This window comes from Trichoderma camerunense, assembly GCF_050948025.1.
Source record: "Trichoderma camerunense strain CBS 138272 chromosome Unknown V8C40scaffold_9, whole genome shotgun sequence".
NCBI lineage: Eukaryota > Fungi > Ascomycota > Sordariomycetes > Hypocreales > Hypocreaceae > Trichoderma > Trichoderma camerunense.
In genome coordinates, this window is record NW_028145361.1 from 681,790 (window position 1) to 701,434 (window position 19,645).

At 48.5% G+C, this 19,645-nt stretch overlaps 7 protein-coding genes across 7 annotated transcripts; 4 read left to right on the forward strand and 3 right to left on the reverse strand.

Moving 5' to 3' along the window:
• Positions 1–807: 807 nt before the first annotated feature.
• V8C40DRAFT_245418 (S-adenosyl-L-methionine-dependent methyltransferase) lies at positions 808–3,331 on the forward strand. Its single transcript, XM_083215886.1, has 2 exons — positions 808–1,664; positions 1,768–3,331. The coding sequence occupies exons 1-2, from the start codon at positions 1,339–1,341 to the stop codon at positions 2,828–2,830; spliced, it is 1,389 nt and encodes a 462-aa protein (XP_083073073.1). The 5' UTR covers positions 808–1,338; the 3' UTR covers positions 2,831–3,331.
• Positions 3,332–3,574: 243 nt separating this feature from the next.
• Positions 3,575–7,003, forward strand: V8C40DRAFT_245421 (tethering complex subunit PEP3). Its single transcript, XM_083215887.1, has 3 exons — positions 3,575–3,998; positions 4,086–6,687; positions 6,763–7,003. Exons 1-3 carry the CDS (start codon positions 3,785–3,787, stop codon positions 6,845–6,847), a joined length of 2,901 nt encoding a protein of 966 aa, XP_083073074.1. The 5' UTR covers positions 3,575–3,784; the 3' UTR covers positions 6,848–7,003.
• Positions 7,004–7,184: 181 nt separating this feature from the next.
• On the reverse strand, positions 7,185–8,004 carry V8C40DRAFT_245423 (uncharacterized protein). Its single transcript, XM_083215888.1, has one exon. It carries the CDS (start codon positions 7,853–7,855, stop codon positions 7,196–7,198), a length of 660 nt encoding a protein of 219 aa, XP_083073075.1. The 5' UTR covers positions 7,856–8,004; the 3' UTR covers positions 7,185–7,195.
• A 2,348-nt stretch (positions 8,005–10,352) lies between these two features.
• On the reverse strand, positions 10,353–13,179 carry V8C40DRAFT_245424 (type I 3-dehydroquinase-domain-containing protein). The gene has a single exon (XM_083215889.1). It carries the CDS (start codon positions 13,097–13,099, stop codon positions 10,514–10,516), a length of 2,586 nt encoding a protein of 861 aa, XP_083073076.1. The 5' UTR covers positions 13,100–13,179; the 3' UTR covers positions 10,353–10,513.
• Positions 13,180–13,315: 136 nt separating this feature from the next.
• V8C40DRAFT_245425 (uncharacterized protein) lies at positions 13,316–15,860 on the forward strand. The gene has a single exon (XM_083215890.1). The coding sequence runs from the start codon at positions 13,538–13,540 to the stop codon at positions 15,758–15,760; it is 2,223 nt and encodes a 740-aa protein (XP_083073077.1). The 5' UTR covers positions 13,316–13,537; the 3' UTR covers positions 15,761–15,860.
• Positions 15,861–15,986: 126 nt separating this feature from the next.
• Positions 15,987–18,048, forward strand: V8C40DRAFT_224803 (general substrate transporter). Its single transcript, XM_083212248.1, has 2 exons — positions 15,987–17,139; positions 17,191–18,048. The coding sequence occupies exons 1-2, from the start codon at positions 16,251–16,253 to the stop codon at positions 17,928–17,930; spliced, it is 1,629 nt and encodes a 542-aa protein (XP_083073078.1). The 5' UTR covers positions 15,987–16,250; the 3' UTR covers positions 17,931–18,048.
• A 203-nt stretch (positions 18,049–18,251) lies between these two features.
• V8C40DRAFT_287552 (uncharacterized protein) lies at positions 18,252–19,515 on the reverse strand (the record flags this gene model as incomplete). The annotated part of the gene is made up of 2 exons (XM_083222731.1): positions 19,056–19,515; positions 18,252–18,991 (listed from the first exon to the last, which is right to left on the reverse strand). The coding sequence occupies exons 1-2, from the start codon at positions 19,267–19,269 to the stop codon at positions 18,252–18,254; spliced, it is 954 nt and encodes a 317-aa protein (XP_083073079.1). The 5' UTR covers positions 19,270–19,515.
• Positions 19,516–19,645: the final 130 nt, after the last annotated feature.

A 19,645-nucleotide genomic window follows, 5' to 3' on the forward strand; every position in this document is an offset into this window, starting at 1 on the left:
GACGAGCGAAGAGAGAGACGGGACTTTTTTAGCCTCCATCCTCTTTTTTAGTCCTGTCCAAGGTTCAAGGTTCTTTTTACCATTTTACCATTTTCCCTTGTTTCGTTTCTTTTTAAAAATGTCATCAATTGTTTTCTTTTTTCTGTCTTTGCTCTTAGCTTCGAGGAACGAAACAATTAAAGGAGACAAGACGAGACAAGGTGAGATAGATGATCCCCTCCCCCGCGATTCTTGGAAACTACATAATCATGCTAAAATGTCAGCAGCTTGACGGGCTCATTAATCAATATGGATTCAATGTTCAATCAAATCAATCCACATCTCTTATACCTTGATATGTAATGACAGTTCATCATGCTCTAAACTTCAAGCCTGGATATCAGTGCTAATTTTGGCATCGATTGCCGGTCATATGAATTTTACAGCACTGAATGGATGAACTCGTAAAAGACAGTGGAGGAACCTTGAATCTGCGGAATAACGAGTCCATGCATCACCAGCCCAGGATCTCATCCGATGCATCCATTGCTGGCTGGCGGATATGACACGCGCCGCTCCCCTGGCCGGCTTCGTGGATCACAGCCGTAGTGTAGGCGTATGCTGCTAGCATGGCTCGGGATTGCCTCGTGCAGCCGCTGCCAGCATCCTGCTAGTGCTCTAGTGCCCTGGAAGACCCCTCCGTGGCGCGCTCCGCTGTGCCCGCCATGCCCGCCGAACCCACAGGCTAGCCCACAGTGCTGGGTCTTCGTCTGCTGGCCCACCCAGGAAATTGATCGACTAACAGAGGGTGTCTCAACTTGTCTTCATGCTTCTCTCGTGCGTCTTTTGCCTCTGCACCAGACTTTTGCTTTTTCTCTTCGTCGGGGCTTGTATGTGAAGCAAGTGTTTTCGAGAGCCTCGTTCTATTGCAGGCGGCTCGTGCTGGTTGGCCTTCTTTTTCTATCCTCTCTTTGCTCTCACGTTTTTTCTTCAGCTTCGGCTTTTGTTGTGTTGGTTTCTGGGACGTCTTCATTGTCCATCGGCCAGCCCCCTCCCCAATTCTCTGTGCAGCAGTCGCTCGTTCTTTTGACTTGCATTTCGATTTACTTTGCCTCTCATTTCTGCATTCTCTTCTAGTCGCACGAAACTACATACTGTCAGGGCATGCAATCGCTCTATTCTCGTTGACTCGACTTGGACGTCTTCGCCTGTCCCATTTGCCTGTACTGGATGCCTAGTATCATGTTTTCTAATTCAAATTTCGCGGCCCCTCATTTTCGATAATCTCCCTACTTCGAAACAACTACACTACATCTTTCTTGTCGGCCTCCCGCAGCTCTATAACGTACATTACAAAAGATGGTGACAAAGAAGCGAAAAGGTCGGAAGGGGACTCGTCAACAAAACCCGGAAAAGACATCTGCCCACGACCCCAAGCCACACAGCGCCGATGGTACAGACGACGATGATCAAACCATCAAGTCCAGTCAGGAGGAATGTGAAGAAAAGGGCGCCGACACTGACCATGTGGAAGACGAAGACGAAGACGATGATGAAGACGATGACAAATTCGAGGTAGCCTCTCTTTACCCAGCGAGCCAGTTCCCCCGTGGCGCGATGAGCACCTACGGATCAGGTGGCGGCCATTTTGTTATGGGGGATTCACGAGCGATGACTTCAGACTTGTAAGTGGCCACTGTACTTTTGTTCCCTCTATATATTGTCAATTAAACTGCTGGGGCGAGTATTTGGCTGCGGGACTCAACAGCTACTAACTCGTATACACAGAGCGTCAACTCGATCTCTATGGACCATGGACCTGGACTATCGAGAGCTTCATGGTCGTAGGTATTGTCGCGACTATTACATGCCAAACGATGAGCTTGAGCAGCTGCGTGCGACTTTGCTCCATCAAGTTTTCCTCCACATTTTCGATGGAGAACTCACTCTTGCCCCGCTTGAGGAGCCGCCGACGCATATTCTCGATGTTGGAACCGGCACCGGAGATTGGGCCATCAGGATGGCGGAGATGTATCCGGAATGTGAGGTTGTAGGCACCGACATATCCGCCATTGCGGAGACCGAGAGCGTTCCTGTCAACGTGTTTTTCGAAATCGAAGATGCTGAAGATTGGGATAGGCCGCCAGATCATTATGATATGATCCACATGCGCTATCTGATGGGGTCATTCCGCGACTGGCGTTTCGTTTACGACTGCGCTTACTACTCGCTCAAGCCTGGCGGATGGATAGAGGTGATTGATTTCGAAGGGTTTGACGGCACTATCTGTATCGACCATTTCCCGCCTGAATCTCCTATCCATTCGTTGTTCAAGGATATCCACAAGGCTGCAGATCTGGCAGGCCGAAATCTGTCCATGGATCACCTAGATGCCTTACAGCTATTGAATGCGGGCTTCGTGGATGTTAGAGTGATGGAATATTCTCTCCCCATGGTGTTTGGTGAACCATCTGTGGACAAGCTTTGGGTAATGGGTCTGATAGATGGCATTGAATCATCGGCTTTGCGCCTCCTCACCGAACATCTTGGATGGGACCCCGAGGAGTGCAAGGCCGTCTGCGAGCAGGTAGCCAGGGAGATTGCAAATTTATCGAGGAAAGACTCCGCCAAAGACCTTGTTATTAAACTTCGACTCGCCATAGCACGGAAACCCGTTCAAGCGCCAAAATCAGAGGCTACTTGGCCGGCAGAAGAACCTCTTAGTCTTAGGCCCCGGAAAGAGGAGGGAACTACAGAGACTGAGTCAAGGCAGGACGAAGTGACTCCGACAAGTGACGACATAACGGAGCCTCATCCTTTGCGCGATGCCGTACTGATTGACACACATTGAATCTGAAACGGACATCTAATTCTCCTGTTATCGAACGGACACGCGACGGCGACATGATGCTATTTACAATGACGAATTTTAATGAACAACGAACTCGACCACAAGCAACCCTTTTGAATGCTCGTTTCCATTGGCCACAGTGGATTTCCTTTTTTGACAACCATGGTCCGATGGGAGGATTCTTCGACCCACGAATCAATCCTTTGACCTTTTCTCGGCTGAATAACGTTTGAAATAGGCCTCTCTTTGGCTGTTACTTTATAGTGTAATTTCTACTGCGATATCCTGGATTCCTCAAAGTTGTACATAGGTTGGAGGCGGGGAATCTTGGAGCAGGGAATCTGAAGGTTGATGTCGGGTGATGAATCACCAAGGAGAAGCCCTGCCGCAGTGTTTTTCGCTTTTACTGGCATGTAAACTTGTGCAGCGTTACATGCGATATTGAACTTTTAGATAGCAAGGGCGTTATAGTGATGGATCAATGGAAAAACAAATAACAGAAATGAATCTCATAACTTTAAACCTACCAACTCATGGACATTATCAAGTATTAACGTTATATGAGTCTGCTGCTGGATGTTTGTACCTGTACTGGACTCGTCGTACTGAAAGTACCCCCGTACCTCCCTAACGCAACAACGGTTTAGTGCCACCTGTAGCTCCCTCCTCCACCGCTTTCTGCTGGCGAATTGGAGCTCAAGGCCTGCTGAGCTGCCCAAAGAACCGTCACTGACGCAGCCTGGTGGTTGATCTCTTAACTCTTCTCCGCCATCACCAGCCTCGAGCTTCAACCGAGCTCCCCTCAGCCTTACGTTCTGCCGTCTCCCGATCCGATCGCTGCCTGTGGGAGTAACTCGCGCTGGTCTTTGCTTCTGGCAGCACAGAAGCAGGATTCCAATCCACTTTGCCCTGTGCAAACCCCGCGCGAGCATGCCTGCTTGAGAAGCCGCCGCCATGTCGCTTGATCCCAATGACGGGTTTGTCGCCGCCGAGGCCGCAGAACCGGAGAGCGGCGACCTGCCAATCTTCACGATCGAGCGAGTGCAGCTGCAGTTCTCCATAGCGGCCGATTTTGCTGCCGCACAGGTAGCCAACAATGTCATCATCCTGGCCCTGACCAGTGGTAGGATTCTGCGCATCGACCTGAACCGACCCGAGGATATCGACGGTGAGCATGCCTGGAGGCTGTGGTGGGGGAGGGAATCAAGCTTGAGCAAGGAAGAGAATTTTGGCTAACCTGCATGGTTTGCCACAGACATTGACCTACCGAGGAAGCCATCCGAGATCGGCATCATTCGACGCATGTTCCTCGATCCCACAGCATCGCATCTCCTGGTCTGCACGTCGCTCGGTCATAATTTCTACCTACATTCTCAGTCTAAGCAACCCAGGCTTCTTTCGAAATTGCCAGGCGTCTTGATCGAGAGCATAGCATGGAATCCATCTCTACCCACCGCCTCCACGAGAGAGATCCTCATCGGCACCGTAGACGGCAACATCTACGAGGCTTTTATAGAAACGTCCAACGAATTCTATAGGAAGGAAATGAAGCATCTAAAGAACTTACATAAGCTCCCGGATGGGCCCATCACGGGCCTCTGGGTAGACAACCTACATGGAAAGAATGACTTGAGGAGGGTCATGATTGCTACGCAGAGCAGGCTGTTCCACCTTGTTGGCAGAATTAGCCATGGCCACGACGGCAGCGGTTCCATCTACACGAGGATGTTTGAAACGGAACAGCCTGTCATTCACGAGCTTTCAAGAGTCACGTCTGGGGCGAGCTCCACTTTCGTTGTGTCCCCTGACCCGCCTGACACCAGCCCTCACGATGACGATGATGTGCCGGATCGAGCATATGCGTGGCTATCGTCGCATGGTGTATATCATGGAAAGCTACTCAATGCGCCTGCAGATTCTGCGCTAGGCTCCAAGGTCTTTGCCGAGTCCAAGATGCTGCCAAGAGCTCAAATTGTCACACAAGGGTCGGGCAGCAAGCGGAAGCCTTCTACCGAAACGATCGATGCCATTGCCCTCACCCAATGGCACATTGTGAACCTGGTCGGTGGCCGTGTTATTACTACCAATCGTCTTACCGGAGAGATGGTGTCAGAACACGATGTGCTTTCCGCCGGCCAAAAGCCTATTGGATTTTCAGTAGATTCTCAGAAGAACACCTTTTGGTTATTCACCTCGGAAGAGATCTTTGAGATTGTGGTACGCGATGAAGATCGGAACATCTGGAAAATCATGATGGAAACGCAACAGTTTGAACCGGCCCTTCAACAGGCTCGCTCTCAAATCCAGAGGGAGACGGTTTCCGCCGCATTTGGAGACTACCTTTCTACCAAAGGCCATTGGAGTGAAGCTGCCATGGTTTACGGCCGGAGCAACAAGCCTTTTGAGGAAGTTGCGCTCAAACTGATCGACAGCAACCAACCAGATGCGCTGCGCATCTTCCTACTTACAAAACTAGGCACAACAAAAAAATCCGCTGTTATGCAAAGGATAATGATTGCGAGCTGGCTAGTCGAGATCTTCATGGCTAAGCTCAACTCCCTCGATGATGCCATCATCACTCATGCAGACCTGTCAGAGAAAATGAACCCTGCAGAATCGAGAAAATTGATCAACTCGGCAAAGAAAGAGTTTCAAGAGTTTGTCAACAAGTACAAAAGTGATCTCGACCACAAGACAGTATACGATGTAATTAGCAGTCATGGGCGAGAAGAGGAGCTGCTCTACTTTGCCAACGCCATCAATGACTACAATTACGTCTTATCTTACTGGGTACAGCGAGAGAGATGGACTGAGGCGCTCAACGTCCTAAAGAAGCAGACAGATGCAGAAGTCTTTTATCGATACAGCACTGTACTCATGTCGCACGTTGCACAAGATACCGTGGACATTCTTATGAGACACTCAGATCTCAGTCCACGACGATTGATTCCAGCATTGCTAGAATACCACCGTGGCTTTGATGGTGAAGCAACAGCCCAGAACCAGGCTATAAGGTACCTCAACTACGTTGTCTATCAACTCAATTCAACTGACGCGGCGGTCCACAACACGCTCGTGTCCATCTACGCCTCACACCCCTCCAAAGATGAGTCAGGGCTACTCTCGTATCTGCAGGCGCAGGGTGATGAGCCTCGGTACGATTCCGACTTTGCTTTGCGCCAGTGTATCCACCACCATCGAACACTGTCGTGCGTTCACATATATACTAGCATGGAACAATATCTTCAGGCGGTTGACCTCGCGCTCTCTCACAACGAGGTTGAGCTGGCTGCGGTTATCGCTGATAGACCCATGTCCAACCCCCAATTGCGCAAAAGACTGTGGTTAGCTGTTGCTCGGAGAGTCATTTCTCAATCTGACGGTATCAAAACGGCAATTGAATTCCTGAAGAGATGCGACTTGCTCAAGATTGAGGATCTGATTCCGTTCTTTCCTGACTTTGTAGTCATCGATGACTTCAAAGAGGAAATCTGCGAGGCTTTGGAGGACTATAGCCGAAACATTGACAATTTGAAGAAAGAGATGGACGAGTCTTCACAGACGGCGACAAATATCAAGCTGGACATTGCTGCTCTGGATCACAGATACGCCATTGTGGAACCTGGTGAGAAGTGCTATGTGTGTGGGCTGCCCTTGTTGAGTAGGCAGTTCTTCGTCTTCCCATGCCAGCACTCTTTTCACTCGGACTGTATGGGACGGAAAGTACTAGAGCAAGCTGGTGTTGCCAAGTCAAACCGGATCAAGGAACTCCAGATGCAAATTCACAAGGGTCTTGTGAGCGGTACGCAGCGAGAGGCCGTTGTGGCTGAGCTTGATGCCTTGGTGGCGTCAGCATGGTAAGTCTCCCCCCGTTCTCCGTTATGTTACATCAACACCTTCCTATTAAGGACAAATAGCTGACCGTTCCATAGTATTCTATGCAGTGATTTCGCCATCAAGAGAATAGACGAACCGTTCATTACGCGGGATGATAACCCTGATGAATGGGCATTATGAGGCGGGCATAATATACTCAACACGGGACATATAGAACTGTAGATACCCCAACCTGACAATCATACAACTTATTAGCGATGAATACATTTTTGTTTACACAATGGCTTCTTTCTTGGATTTGTTAGCGTGGCAACCCGGTGAAATATGTCAAAGAGGTCATATGAGACGAGCAGGTAAGCGCATTGTTTTTTATTGAAGTTAGAACAGTGCTTATTGCTAATTACAAAACATGTTACCAAAGAGCAATTTTCAAATCATCCATCCCTTCATCCTTTCTTTCCCGATGGGTGTATAGCAAGAAATCAAGTGAATTCAATGCTAGCTGAAAATGTACGACCCGCAGACTGCTTAGGGAGCCGGGACAACCTTACCAGTGCCGTATTGGACGTTGTAGACAGTCATTCCGCTAGGATGAGTGTCACCGAGTATGTGAGGGCAGCTAGGCTGGTTGCTCACTTGGAGGTTGAGATTGCAAGTCTCATTCCATCCGAAGTGGCACACGGAGTCTTGGAAGTTGATGAGCTCGTAGTTCTTGGCAACCCACGAGTTGGGCTGGTTAAGGCAGCTGGCAACATAGTTGATGCTGTTGGGAGCAGACAGGGGCAGCTTTCCGTTGTGAAGGAGGCTGTTGCATTGGCTGTTGTCGACGTACTGCCACTGGACACTGGTACCACCGCCCTGGTGGGGTTGAACAGTGGCAGGCTGGTTGAAGAGGAGCTGGTTCCAGGCATCGTAGGAGATGTCGAAGGCTCCGCCGGACTGGTCGATTTTGAGGACATTGATGCTGCGGCCCTGGTAGGTGAGCTTGACGCAGATGTTGTTGCAGTCGACGGGGCTGGGCCAGTAGGCTACACGGTTGGTGTTGATGAGGCAGCCGATGACGCCGACGGAAGACGAGAATTGCTCGTGGGGGGTGATGGAAGCGGTGCCATCACGAGGGAGGACAGCGGCCGAGACGGAAACGGCAGCGGCGGCAGCGAGGCCGACGAGGTTGCTGAGGGAAGGCATATTGAAGGAATGAGCTTTGTTCGTTTCGAAAGAATGTGTGGTCTTTGTCTCGTCAAGAAGCAGTGGGAAGTTACTCTTGTTGCTTGGTGATGATGTTTCAAAAGTGATTCACGAAGAGAATTCAAGCTGCTCTTATATACCTTTTTTTTCCCCCCTACTCGATGAAACGACTACATCGGAGAGAACGAAAAATGAAGATCACCTTACGCCCTCTGCTTCTTGGCCAAGGAACAACATTATGGAGTTGCTTGCCTTAGTGCTCACTAGCCCATTGCATGCATCAGCAGCATCGATCAAAGTCGGGAATGTGACAGATTCTACTGCCTGTAACAACAGATGCTTGTTTCGTGGCTGTGAGTTTCTCGGATGTGTTGGGACTGGGGGGGTTGAGTGAGATGCATTTTGCGCGAACCTCCTTGCCGGGTTGGCTGAGAAAGACAAATCATGCCGGAGACATTCATTATTCACGACAATCAATCACCAAGATGTTATTTCTTTATGCACAGGCCCCTTTCAAAGTACGGAAACAAACACCTCCTTTTTTTTTTGTTTCTCTTGATGGAAAATAAGAAGAAAAAAAGCATGCCATAAGACAAACGGGCCCGGTAGATGAGAGAGCTGATTTGCCTCAAGGATTCGTTCGAACAGATTAGAAGACGGAATCCCTGTTCCAGGCCTTGTCTTTTGCCTGTTTAGGTTAATGACCTGCCAGGCACGGCGATGCCATTGGATGATGTGGGCATGTGCGGCAACGGGGATGCCAACCCTGAGTTTAAAATTGAATTGCGTTCTTTTGCACAGCGAGTTTCCTTCCTGGGCCTAGGAAGCTTCGGTGAACGCGTTGCGTAAGGGAAAATCTTTGCTTGATGGGAATTTGCATGGAGGAGGAGAGCTTTGGATGCCTATTTCGCTTGGCAGGATGGAAAGTTTTAGGTCATAAAAATAGAATTGCTCTGAGAGCTTTGGAATACATTGGATGGATTGGGCAAGTGATGAAACGGGTTCCGGATTTGGAAACTCTGTTGTGCTCTTGGCTGTTGACTATTGGCTACAGGCATTACTTTCCTGCATGAAATATCGACCCATGAGGAATATTGAACACCGCCTCATTCTATTATTCTTCAAACTGGATGAGCTTTTTTTCTTCTGCTTACTCTGATGATGTGATCATCAGCTTCAGAAGTAATAGAGGGGTTTAGATGAAGCATGGTTGGCCTAACAGCGCAGTTTACTTCAAGGTTGTTCGCTTCACCCTTTGCCTTAACTGGTGAAGATGCAGTTCAAATGCTTCGGACAGTTGGTGCTATGACTTCTTGTCAACAGTTGTAGCTATGTGTCATTTGCCAACTTGATTCTGCGCGTTGTTGGTTGTCACTGGTAACAGCTGATGGAAGCACTGCCTGTGCGTAACTGGCTGCCTCAATCCCAAGCATGTGCTTAGGTGGCCATTGCAGCAGCTGATATGGATGAAGCACTCGACGATTAAGGTATAATGCCGCAATAATAGAGTTAGTAAGGAATCTAGACTGAGGTCTAATTCTCTCCTAACAATCGTAGGAATGCGCACCCTGTTTGTCTTCCAACCCTGCAAATGGCGCATGCAACCAGGCAGTTAGTCTGCATTTACTAGGACATTGAGAGGAAATTAGATGGATATACATGATTTAAGGTAAAATAACCTTATATCTTTGTAAGCTGGCTATGATGATTTTCTCTGGCTATATATGCATATTCTAGCTACCCATTGAAGTGGCTGAGCTATGAGTGATCTTCAACTTAGCCTGGAATTTACAGCCGCCAAGGCGGCGATCCGGGCCGTTCCTATGATAAGCTTATAAAGCCCGTAGAACCAAGGATACTAGATGAACCGTAGTGGATATCGAACGAACCATGCGTTGTTTCCACCTGGCGGTAAACATGTTTGGTTGGATCCATTCGTTAGAGGTGAACTGTCCCTGCGTGGAGCACGGGTGCAGGCTAGGGGTCCAAGGGATCTCATTACGGCCCCCGAAATTGTGCTCAAGTTGCGAATCCTTTTGTTAAAAAGAGTGAATATAGAGCATTGATGGTCTTTACTTAGCCACATTCCAGTGAGGTATTTGCTGCCCATGTTAACGTCGGGGTTGCCTTGTATGGCTATCTCTCGTACAGTTACCTAGTACTTCCAACGTGACATAGGGCGGCTAAACCTGCGAATGACATGTTCCATACTATCCATTATGATCGAAGACTCATTGTTGGTATGATCCAACATCTATTCGACAGTGATCCGTGCCCAGGGTTCCCGTAGGGACCAGACATCAGGGTAGCTATGGTCAACTGCGGAGAAGAGTATGGAGCACAGATGGAGAACCGTCTGTGCTTCTTGACGATAAATATCCGGATGAAGCTGGGATGCCTTGGCTAAGGAGTTGTTGGAGTGGTTGCACCATGCTATCGAGGAAATTGAATGTGTCCTCATAAGTATGTAGTACAGAGATTTTGCATCATATTCATTGTCACAATTCACTATGCTATATCTGGGTCTGCACAAGTGAAAAATGTGATTGAATGTCACCGACATCATATGAACTGTTATATACGAATTTTGTTCTACTAAAATATCTCCTCTTTGAAGGAATGACTTGGCACTCGTGTTGCTTGCCTCGGCCACACTCATCACGAGTCCTGCTCAACTATGGACTGTAGCCTGTGTTGCAACTCCTCGAGATGTGATTTGCCATGCTCATCTCTGTAATTCTCCAGGATCTCTCTCCGCATGACACGCCTTGGAGCCCTTCTTCCTGTAAACAGCTCAAATTGTGCGCAACCTTGCTCTGGGAGCAGGTCTAGACCGTCCATGGCTACCCAACCTCGAGAAGCACCATCTCTAGCTTGCTTCAAGAGGGGCGTTTTCAACGTCTTGTACCCAAGTTCGATGATGACGCCGCCTGTTTGATGGCCCAGCCATGCATCTGGCATCCTGAACTCGGGTGACGGCGTGTTGCCTATTGGGTGAGTCGGAATGCAGGATATAATAACAGATGGGTATCGGTACTCTGATGGCCAAGGTTGGTCGAGAGATGTAAAAATATGGAACTTTATCTCTTGGTCGTTGGAGAGCGAAGTCTGCTCCGTTTCTCGGAGTAGTTGTTGGAAGTGGGACACCAGTTTCTCTGCATTCTCCGGCGTCCGATTGTAAATTGCGATATTCTTGATGCCAACTTGGAGCATGGCGTAAACTGCAGCACGCGCCATTCCTCCTGCACCTATGATGAATCCCCAAGTGGCCAATCTTACAGCGTTGGCTGGGGATAATCCACGTCGGATGCAAGCTCGAATCCCGATCCAGTCGGTATTCTCGCCATATAAAGCCAGAACCGGACCAGCTCTGTTAACGCCAGCTAAAAGGGCAGAACCTGTTGGGATGGTACCATCTGACTTGAGCTGGCGAATGGGAATTAGAGTGTTGGCAGCCCCGATGGCTCTGGCATGAGGGCTGAGATATTTGGTCAAAGTCGTCACTTCAACTTTGAAAGGTAATCCGATTGATGCTCCGCCAAAATTGGGATCGTATATCAGATTCTCCACGGCTTTGAGAGACTCGGCGGAATAAGGCTCATAGTGGTGTGGTATCCCGCAGGATGACAATGCTGCATTATGCATGGCTGGGGACATGCTGTATCCCACATTAGCTCCAAACACGTAGAGTTTCATTGCATCGTACACAAAAGACGCATATAAAGCATTTGTAGCTTCCTTCGCCGTGATGTAAGGATATGGAGCGCATCTTTCGTCGACTTGTATAACAGGATTGGGGGCCACCAGCGTGAGAATTTGGTTAAAGCAGGCCGAATGTCGACCGAGGTGCCCGCTGTTGTATGCAATAAGCGGTAGTTTATGAGTTTTGAGAGATGAAATCTTGGATTTAAACCGTGAGATAACAAAGTTATCCTCCATTGTTGTGGCTTGTCGAACTAGCCGCACCATATCACAGCCGAGCTGGCACGCTTTCTGGTACCAGGATGTCCAAGTTGAGGATTCCCAAGATTGAATGTCTGTTGACACGAAATAGTTTCCAACAATCTTTGATCGGCTCTTTGCTGAAATAATGCTAGAGAGATCAGATTGATCAAGACGGAGGTCGACTGTGAGCATCTCCGGTGCCAGAGATAGAGTATGTGAGAGTAGATCCAGGTATGATCGCACTACCCTGCTGTTTGGAACCTCGGGTAGTTTGATATGAAGCAATATGGGTAGCATGGTGCTCCTTCGTACAATGCCGATAGCTTCGGTGATTTTGTTCGCCAACCCATCGACGCCATCAAGAAGATCGCCGGCTGTTGTCAAATTGTTGACAAAGATTTGAACAGCATCCACGCCAACTATTGAGATTTCCCAATCTTGACTCCCGCTCAAGATATCTTGAATGTGGACCGAGAGACAGTATGTAAATTGTCTGTCCTCGGGTGCAATGCTAGCAAGCGGAAATGCAGACTCAAAGAACGGGATCGTGCCCGCCGGATATATGAGTGACAGAAATTTGAGAAAGTGTCTTTCAGCTTGCTTTAAAGCAAGATATGGCGGCGTATTTGTCGCAAAACCACGATCATTCATCCCATTTCCATCGAGGTTTGTCTCGCGGATCTCGGATACGTTGAAGAACTCTAGATTGGTGCAACTGCGATAAAATATGTTGCTCATCTTCATTAAGTTGTGAGCTTTTGTCCTGTCGTTGAGTTTTAGGTGACTTTGAATAGCATCGATATCCCGAATGACATGGATGACCGGATTGGTGGCTGAAAACTGCCGAAGGAGGCTTTGGATTTTCCTCTCCATCCATGGACAGACGATGATGCATCCCGTCGGATTCTGCTCAATGATATCTCGCAATACCTCGGCTTGTTTCCGATGACACTCGGCGTTTCCATTGATCTGCTTGAAGCTCGAACTTGACGAGCCGGTTACTGATTGAAATGCGACCTCAACATTGATGACTCTCTTTTTCAAGGCCGACGCAGCCATAATAGCCAATGTCGATTTTCCAGATCCGCGCAATCCTACCAATGCTAGAGAAGCATCAGAACTGAAGTTTGGAATCTTGCCTCTGGAAGGAGTGAACGGCGGCGTAGGAGTCCTTGATGTGACTTCTGACGCATCAGACGATGAATTGATAAAGGCATACGGCCTCAGCCGGCCTTCGACACTGATTGGTCCTTCACTGAGGTTCATCATGGCAGCCAACGATCTCTTGACGCCTGCCATAATGTTTCATTCTGCTTCAATTCAAGTATCTCCGTGGGCTTCTTGGGATGTGTATGATTGCTAAGATTTCCGCTGATGAGGGTTCAACACAAGGCGCCGCAGATAGTTCTAAACTTTGTTCACAGTAAGAGGGGATAAGCATTTATCCGGGTTGAATTTGCCACCCACTAGAATCTCTAGCTCGCTTTACCCCAGGTTTTCCCCAGTCATGCTCCTATCCAATGGCAGCGTAATGAATCACAAGAATTACGCAAGTTTATCAAAAGCGCGGCCGTGAGAGAACTGTGAAGATATTTCAGCTTTTCTCGGCATTCCTTCATACAGACTTGTGCAAACTTGATGCTGGCGTCGAGTATTATGATGCTGGCACGGCAATTGGAGATTGACGGAACCACGATTCAGATTTCAGCTCTCACAGCAACCGTCAGCAAGACATGAATGGTCAGAATGCCGCCTCGAAAGAGATCAACAGACGAATTGGATTCTGCTAGGAAACCGGATTCGGCAACTGCGGCCACCAAAAGACGACGGGTTTCTCTGGCCTGTGATGGTTGCAGAACAGCTCGAGAGAAATGCGACGGTGGCCGCCCACATTGTGGCCGCTGTGTGTCTCAAAATCGCCCCTGCTCATATACACCAGCATCCAAGAAGAGAGGAATCCAAAGCGGATATCTGAGAGCTATTGAGCTATCCCTAGCATGGCTACTGGAGAGTATCCCTGACTGCGAAGAAACTCTTTATCAACTACTGGTCAACGACGATGGGAAGGATGGCGCGAGTATTCTCATGAGCAAAGGCAAAGCTGCAAACAAGTTGCATAAGCAATGGAGTAAGTGCCGGGTTCATAAAGAGATTGAATCATTGCTTTGTCAAAGCGGTACACAAAGAGTGGAAGCGTCCAATACCGAGGACTCGGACACGGAGGGCGATGTTGGAGAAGAATCGACCAGCATAACACAATTGCCATTGGCAGCATCACATCCGGAAGACGCAGCAAAATTTGGCCAAGCTTACTCGTTGAAAGAGCCCGAGTCAGTGAGAGATCGGGCCTTAAAGCTCCCCTCGAATCATCAACACCTCCTTGAAATTTACTTTGCATATACTCATTGCTGGCTTCCTATCCTCGATAGAGAACAAGTATTTGCAACGGCGGCGATATGCAATTCCCAGGGCCAGAGTGTATCTGGATATGCAGGGGAGAATAACATTGCCGCCTCCCGTCTTGCTGTTCTCTGGTCTGCCATGGCCGTCGCAGCTTTCCAAGATGCACATTCTTCAGCTCCTCCTATGAGCGAGGAGATTATATCGCCAGCTGAGATTTTCACAGTGGCTCGCAACTTGATCCCGCAAGAGGAGGATCATTTCGTTATTCCCGACATCCAAGCAATTCTCCTCCACTCAATTATTCTTATCGGCCGTGAGAGCATGCTGGCTGCATCCTTGATCGCAGGAAAAGCCATGCGTCTTATTTCTTATATGCGATCCAGCAGAGTAAATCAAGTGCACAGTGATGTGCAAAGAACAAGTCTGGCGAAGCTGGCCGCCGCTTGTAATCTTGTCGAGACTCTAGCGTCGATGTGTATTGGACAGCCATCCCATTTGTTGGACACGGAAGATCTTCATACGACAGAACTATCGCAACCTGGATCGAGCTTTAGTGATTCTTTCTGTCCGACTTACGGCTTTGGAAAGCTTTCACTAAATGCTGAATCTGCCCGTCCCCAAATCACACATTCCCTTACCACACTGGACCAGCTAAATCGATTCGCTCGGATATTAAGTACGCACGCGGCCGAAAAGGTTCACCGAAACGGTTCTGTCAAAGCTGTTGCTGTCGGAGATCTTGTGTCATCCTTGAATTCACAATTCAGCTTTTGTAACTCTGTCATTGCCGGAGAGGCAATACCAATGCTACCATCGGCTTTCCTTGCTCAGGCCATGTTCTTGGCCACGACTGTTGAGCTTGTTCCGGGCCAGCGATCGTCGCTTATATCTAACTTCTTGGAAGTGGTTGAGTCCAGCATATCGAATTTCGGGGCTTGCGGCACCCCAGCCATCACAGTTGCTCTCTTTTTACTTGTTCAACAAAAGGGAATAACGGATGAGATGCGGACGTCTGAAGCAAACAGATGGAATTTGGCATTACACACGATCAAGGCAGTGTGGGTGCAAGATGAAATAACTAAAAGTACTGTATGCATTTCGCCCAAAACCTCAACGACAAATAACTCCTGGGGGGGAATCGTCGGATTGGAGCCATTGGGCCGGAACAAGTCAACAAGTCAAGGTAGAGATGACTACCAGGGTTCCCCGACGAGATCATTTAACCAGGGATATGGATTATTCCCAGCTGATGTACACATGCCTGTCAGCTCGCAGGTGTTTACGGCAACCCAGCATAAATATTCTCCCGCGCAACTCCCCCCGGATCTTGGCATGATGTTTGTACCATCTTCGGTCGGCCCAATACAGCCAGTTGGCCGCGTTCTACAAGCGGGGGAATCTCATACCGATTCAGTCGACTACGATGCCATTTTGGAAGAGCTGGGTAATATCGATTATGCTGACAGCATCAGCGTGGACCCCCAGTTCATGATGAATCTCGGATTTGCTCCAGGTTCCACGTTGGAAGAAATGTTTCATGCGGACTCTGGCGTCTAAGGGCATTTACTTGATAGAATTCATGTATTCGTACACACTTTTAATCATCACGACACCCATGTTCTTGATTCAGAACAGCGTATACCTCCTTAATTTCCACCATTTTCAATGATACGTAAGAGGCTGGTGAAGGTCACATGGATAGTCTAGGTTGCTAGCATTGTTTGATGCTGGTTAAAATGCTTCCCACCCTCAGCCATCTGGATATTTCTTTATCCCCGTGTGGGTGGCTGGCTCCACATCCCGTACGCCAATCCACCAAGATCTTTGTTCCGCTTCCAGCCCTTCGACCCCAGATTCTTCACAACCCCGACCAATTGTGCATGAATTAGCTCTTCAGTGCTGACTTCTTCCCCGTGGGGGAAGCTGAACCAGCCTAATGGCTCGTCACGTCCTCTTATAAGTCAATCAACGATCCCCAGGGCCTTCCTTCGATTCCAGAGGTTCCCAAGTCAACTAGCACTCGTGAAGTGTCTGGACATCTTTCATCATGACTATTCTTTCTTTGAAGGAGGACCGGCCTACGCCAAAGGCCGTCTACAACTGGAGAGTGTATGCTTGCGCTGCTACAGCATCCTTTGCAGCATGCGTGATTGGATACGACTCTGCCTTCATCGGCACCACTCTCGCTCTCCCTTCGTTTGAGGATGAGTTTAACTTTGCGCAATACTCCAAGTCACACCTCACACTTATCCAACAAAACATTGTATCCGTCTATCAAGCCGGAGCTTTCTTCGGAAGTTTGGCAGCCTACGTCTCCAGTTACTTTCTGGGACGTAGGAAATCTCTCCTCACCTTTGCCGCCTTCTTTATGATTGGAGCCGGCATGATGCTTGGCGCCAACGGTAACCGTGGCCTTGGTCTGATTATTGGTGGCCGTGTGCTAGCTGGCTTTGGAGTGGGAGGATGCTCCAACATGACACCTATTTACATCTCTGAGCTTGCTCCGCCAGCCGTGCGTGGACGTCTCGTGGGCCTCTATGAGCTGGGGTGGCAAATTGGTGGATTGGTCGGATTCTGGATCACATACGGCGTAAACACAACCCTGGCGCCCAGCCACACACAATGGCTCATCCCCTTTGCCGTCCAACTTATCCCTGGAGGAATGCTCCTGATTGGCGCCGTATTCATACCCGAATCTCCACGCTGGCTCTTTTTGAAGGGTAAAAGGGAAGAAGCCTTGAAAGTTCTCTGCTGGATGAGACAGCTTGACCGCGACGATAAGTATATCGTAGAGGAAGTGGCATTCATTGATGAAGATTTGGATCGCTATCGCCGAGAAGTGGGTGCTGGTTTCTGGAAGCCATTCCTGGCTCTCAAGGAGCGCAGAATCCAATGGAGGTTTTGCCTTGGTGCTTTGCTATTTATCTTCCAGAATGGTGAGGTTTTCCGCTCTCTCTATGCAATGTCTTGTTACTAATGATGCATAGGCTCTGGCATCAACGCGATCAATTACTACAGCCCGACTGTCTTCCGTAGCATCGGCGTCCAAGGAACCAATACAAGCTTTCTCACGACAGGCATCTTCGGAGTGGTCAAGACAGCCTTGACCATAGTCTGGCTTCTTGTGCTCATCGACCACATGGGACGCCGGAATCTTTTGATGATTGGCGCCATCGGCGGTGCCCTGTGTATGTGGTTCATTGGAGCCTACATCAAGATTTCGGATCCTGCTTCCAACCAAAACAACACTACGTTATCTTCTGGAGGCATCGCAGCCATCTTCTTCTTCTATCTTTGGACAGCATTCTACACGCCGTCATGGAATGGAACGCCATGGGTCATCAACTCAGAAATGTTTGACCAGAATACACGGTCTCTTGGCCAAGCTAATGCCGCGGCAAATAACTGGTTGTGGAATTTCATCATTGCGAGATTCACTCAGCAAATGTTCGAATCGTGGGGATATGGCGTTTACTTCTTTTTCGCGTCTCTCATGATAATTTCCGTCGTTTTTGTATTTTTCTGCATTCCCGAGACAAAGGCACTGCCCCTTGAGGCCATGGATCGGCTGTTCAAGATTAAGCCGACATGGAAGGCAAATAAGATCTTGATGGAGGAACTTCGAGCTGAGAACCAGGATTTTGAACAGAATACGCGAGGGATAGGTTGGGATAATGAGAAGGAAACATCGGCTGAGCAGGTAGAAGATGGAACAGCCAAGGTGTAAAGCCCGATCAATTTGTAGTAAATGCTACACTTTATGATATGAGCAACTGCATGAATTATATATATACCGTCCCTTTGTAAATCAATAATGTTCCCGATTATTTAGAAACCAATACAGCAAACTTCAACGAATTGAGCAGAAGAAATTGCGCCAGTGCCTGCAAATTTCCGAAGAAACTTTACCTGTCTTCACTTCATAGACCCCCTTCAAGGCCGCTATGAAGGTTTTCAACTGGTGCTGGAGAGAATATTACACTTCTGGTATTAATCAATTAACAGCCTGATGTTTAATATGAGCGTGTATAAAGTTTTTATTTATTTTTTACAATTTTGACTGTGATCTCTGAGCTACATTCGCCGCAATCGCAGCCTTTACTTTCTCGGCCGGCAATCCATCAATCGTGTTTCCAGTCCAATATGTATCTTGCTCCAAGCCCTGCCATATAAGCGCCTCTGTTCCCAGAATAACATTCCAACCTTTCTTCTCGGCCAGCATACCCAGCGCAGTAAATGGTGTTGGATTATAGCACATTTCAAGCATTGCGCCCTTGTGCTTCTTATCTAGCAAAATCTCCGTGATTTGTCTTGCAAGTTTCTCGTCGCTTGTTTGCGGTGTGAAATCCGGCACGCATGCAACAATGGCACCAGGGCCTTCAACACTTCTCGCTTGCTCTGCAGTGGCAATGTGTAAGAGACCTTCCCCGTAGCCTCGGGATGTGCAGTCTCGGATGACGGCCTCGACTTCAGAAGCATCGCGGTTTACGAGGTATATTTCTTTGACGTTCATCCACTTTCGTAGGGCATAGATGGCGCTTCGTGCGGCACCTCCTCCGCCAATGACGAGAGCTGGCCGGTTGTGGTATGTGAAGGCTGGATCCTTGACATTGTAGAAAAAAGAGTCGCGGATACCAATGACATCGGTGTTTGTACCACACAAGATCCGCTGGCCATCTTTCTCTTTGAAGAAGACTGTGTTGCAGGCTCCCACGTCGCGACACTCGTCGGTCATTTCATCAAGGTGAGGAATGATGGCCACTTTGTTTGGCATTGTAACTGATGCACCTGGATGGGAAACATATAATTAGATCACAAAGCGGCATTTTAAGGGATGATCGAAATCACGTACCGTAGCATGCTGGATGCTGCACCAGATCTAAAAAGAGCCGTAGGTCTGCTGAATCGAGACGAACCTGACTCCATCGGAGATTCAGATGATCGTAGATGACTTGATGAAGGAAGGGAGACAGCGAGTGTGTGAGTTTTTGGCCAAATAGATAGCCATGCTTGTCGAGACCTGCACGTTCAATGTCATTGACGATGGATTCTGTCGACAGGGCCATTTTGGACTACTAGGAATTTATTGTAGAGTCGCAGGTGATATTTACTCTGTCAAATGCTATAATTGAAGAGACTTTAGATCTTGGTCATAACATCGCTGGCACGGGGGATTTTGAAGAGTGAAGATATTAAGAATGAATTCCAGATTAAGAGACAGCGGATTGAAAACAAGTATGATGGATTACTGGCAAGGGCGCTCGCTTCGACGAATATCCGGCTTTCTCCCCCTTGCTAGGACTCGGATCACTGGACCATTGTACAATACGAAGCGTGGGGTGAGAACATAGCCGCGATCATCTGTGGATCGAGGGCGAAGTTCCCCGCGATCCGGCTAAAGACTTATCCAGACAAGGAGCGACGATCGCCTCGATTGACTGG

Coding starts and splice junctions, on each gene's coding strand:
- V8C40DRAFT_245418 (XM_083215886.1), top strand. CDS start 1,339: ATGGTGACAAAGAAGCGAAAAGGTCGGAAGGGGACTCGTCAACAAAAC. Junction 1,665..1,767: donor CGAGCGATGACTTCAGACTT/GTAAGTGGCCAC, acceptor TCGTATACACAG/AGCGTCAACTCGATCTCTAT.
- V8C40DRAFT_245421 (XM_083215887.1), top strand. CDS start 3,785: ATGTCGCTTGATCCCAATGACGGGTTTGTCGCCGCCGAGGCCGCAGAA. Junction 3,999..4,085: donor CCGACCCGAGGATATCGACG/GTGAGCATGCCT, acceptor GGTTTGCCACAG/ACATTGACCTACCGAGGAAG. Junction 6,688..6,762: donor GCCTTGGTGGCGTCAGCATG/GTAAGTCTCCCC, acceptor ACCGTTCCATAG/TATTCTATGCAGTGATTTCG.
- V8C40DRAFT_224803 (XM_083212248.1), top strand. CDS start 16,251: ATGACTATTCTTTCTTTGAAGGAGGACCGGCCTACGCCAAAGGCCGTC. Junction 17,140..17,190: donor GCTATTTATCTTCCAGAATG/GTGAGGTTTTCC, acceptor AATGATGCATAG/GCTCTGGCATCAACGCGATC.
- V8C40DRAFT_245424 (XM_083215889.1), bottom strand. CDS start 13,099: ATGGCAGGCGTCAAGAGATCGTTGGCTGCCATGATGAACCTCAGTGAA.
- V8C40DRAFT_245425 (XM_083215890.1), top strand. CDS start 13,538: ATGGTCAGAATGCCGCCTCGAAAGAGATCAACAGACGAATTGGATTCT.
- V8C40DRAFT_245423 (XM_083215888.1), bottom strand. CDS start 7,855: ATGCCTTCCCTCAGCAACCTCGTCGGCCTCGCTGCCGCCGCTGCCGTT.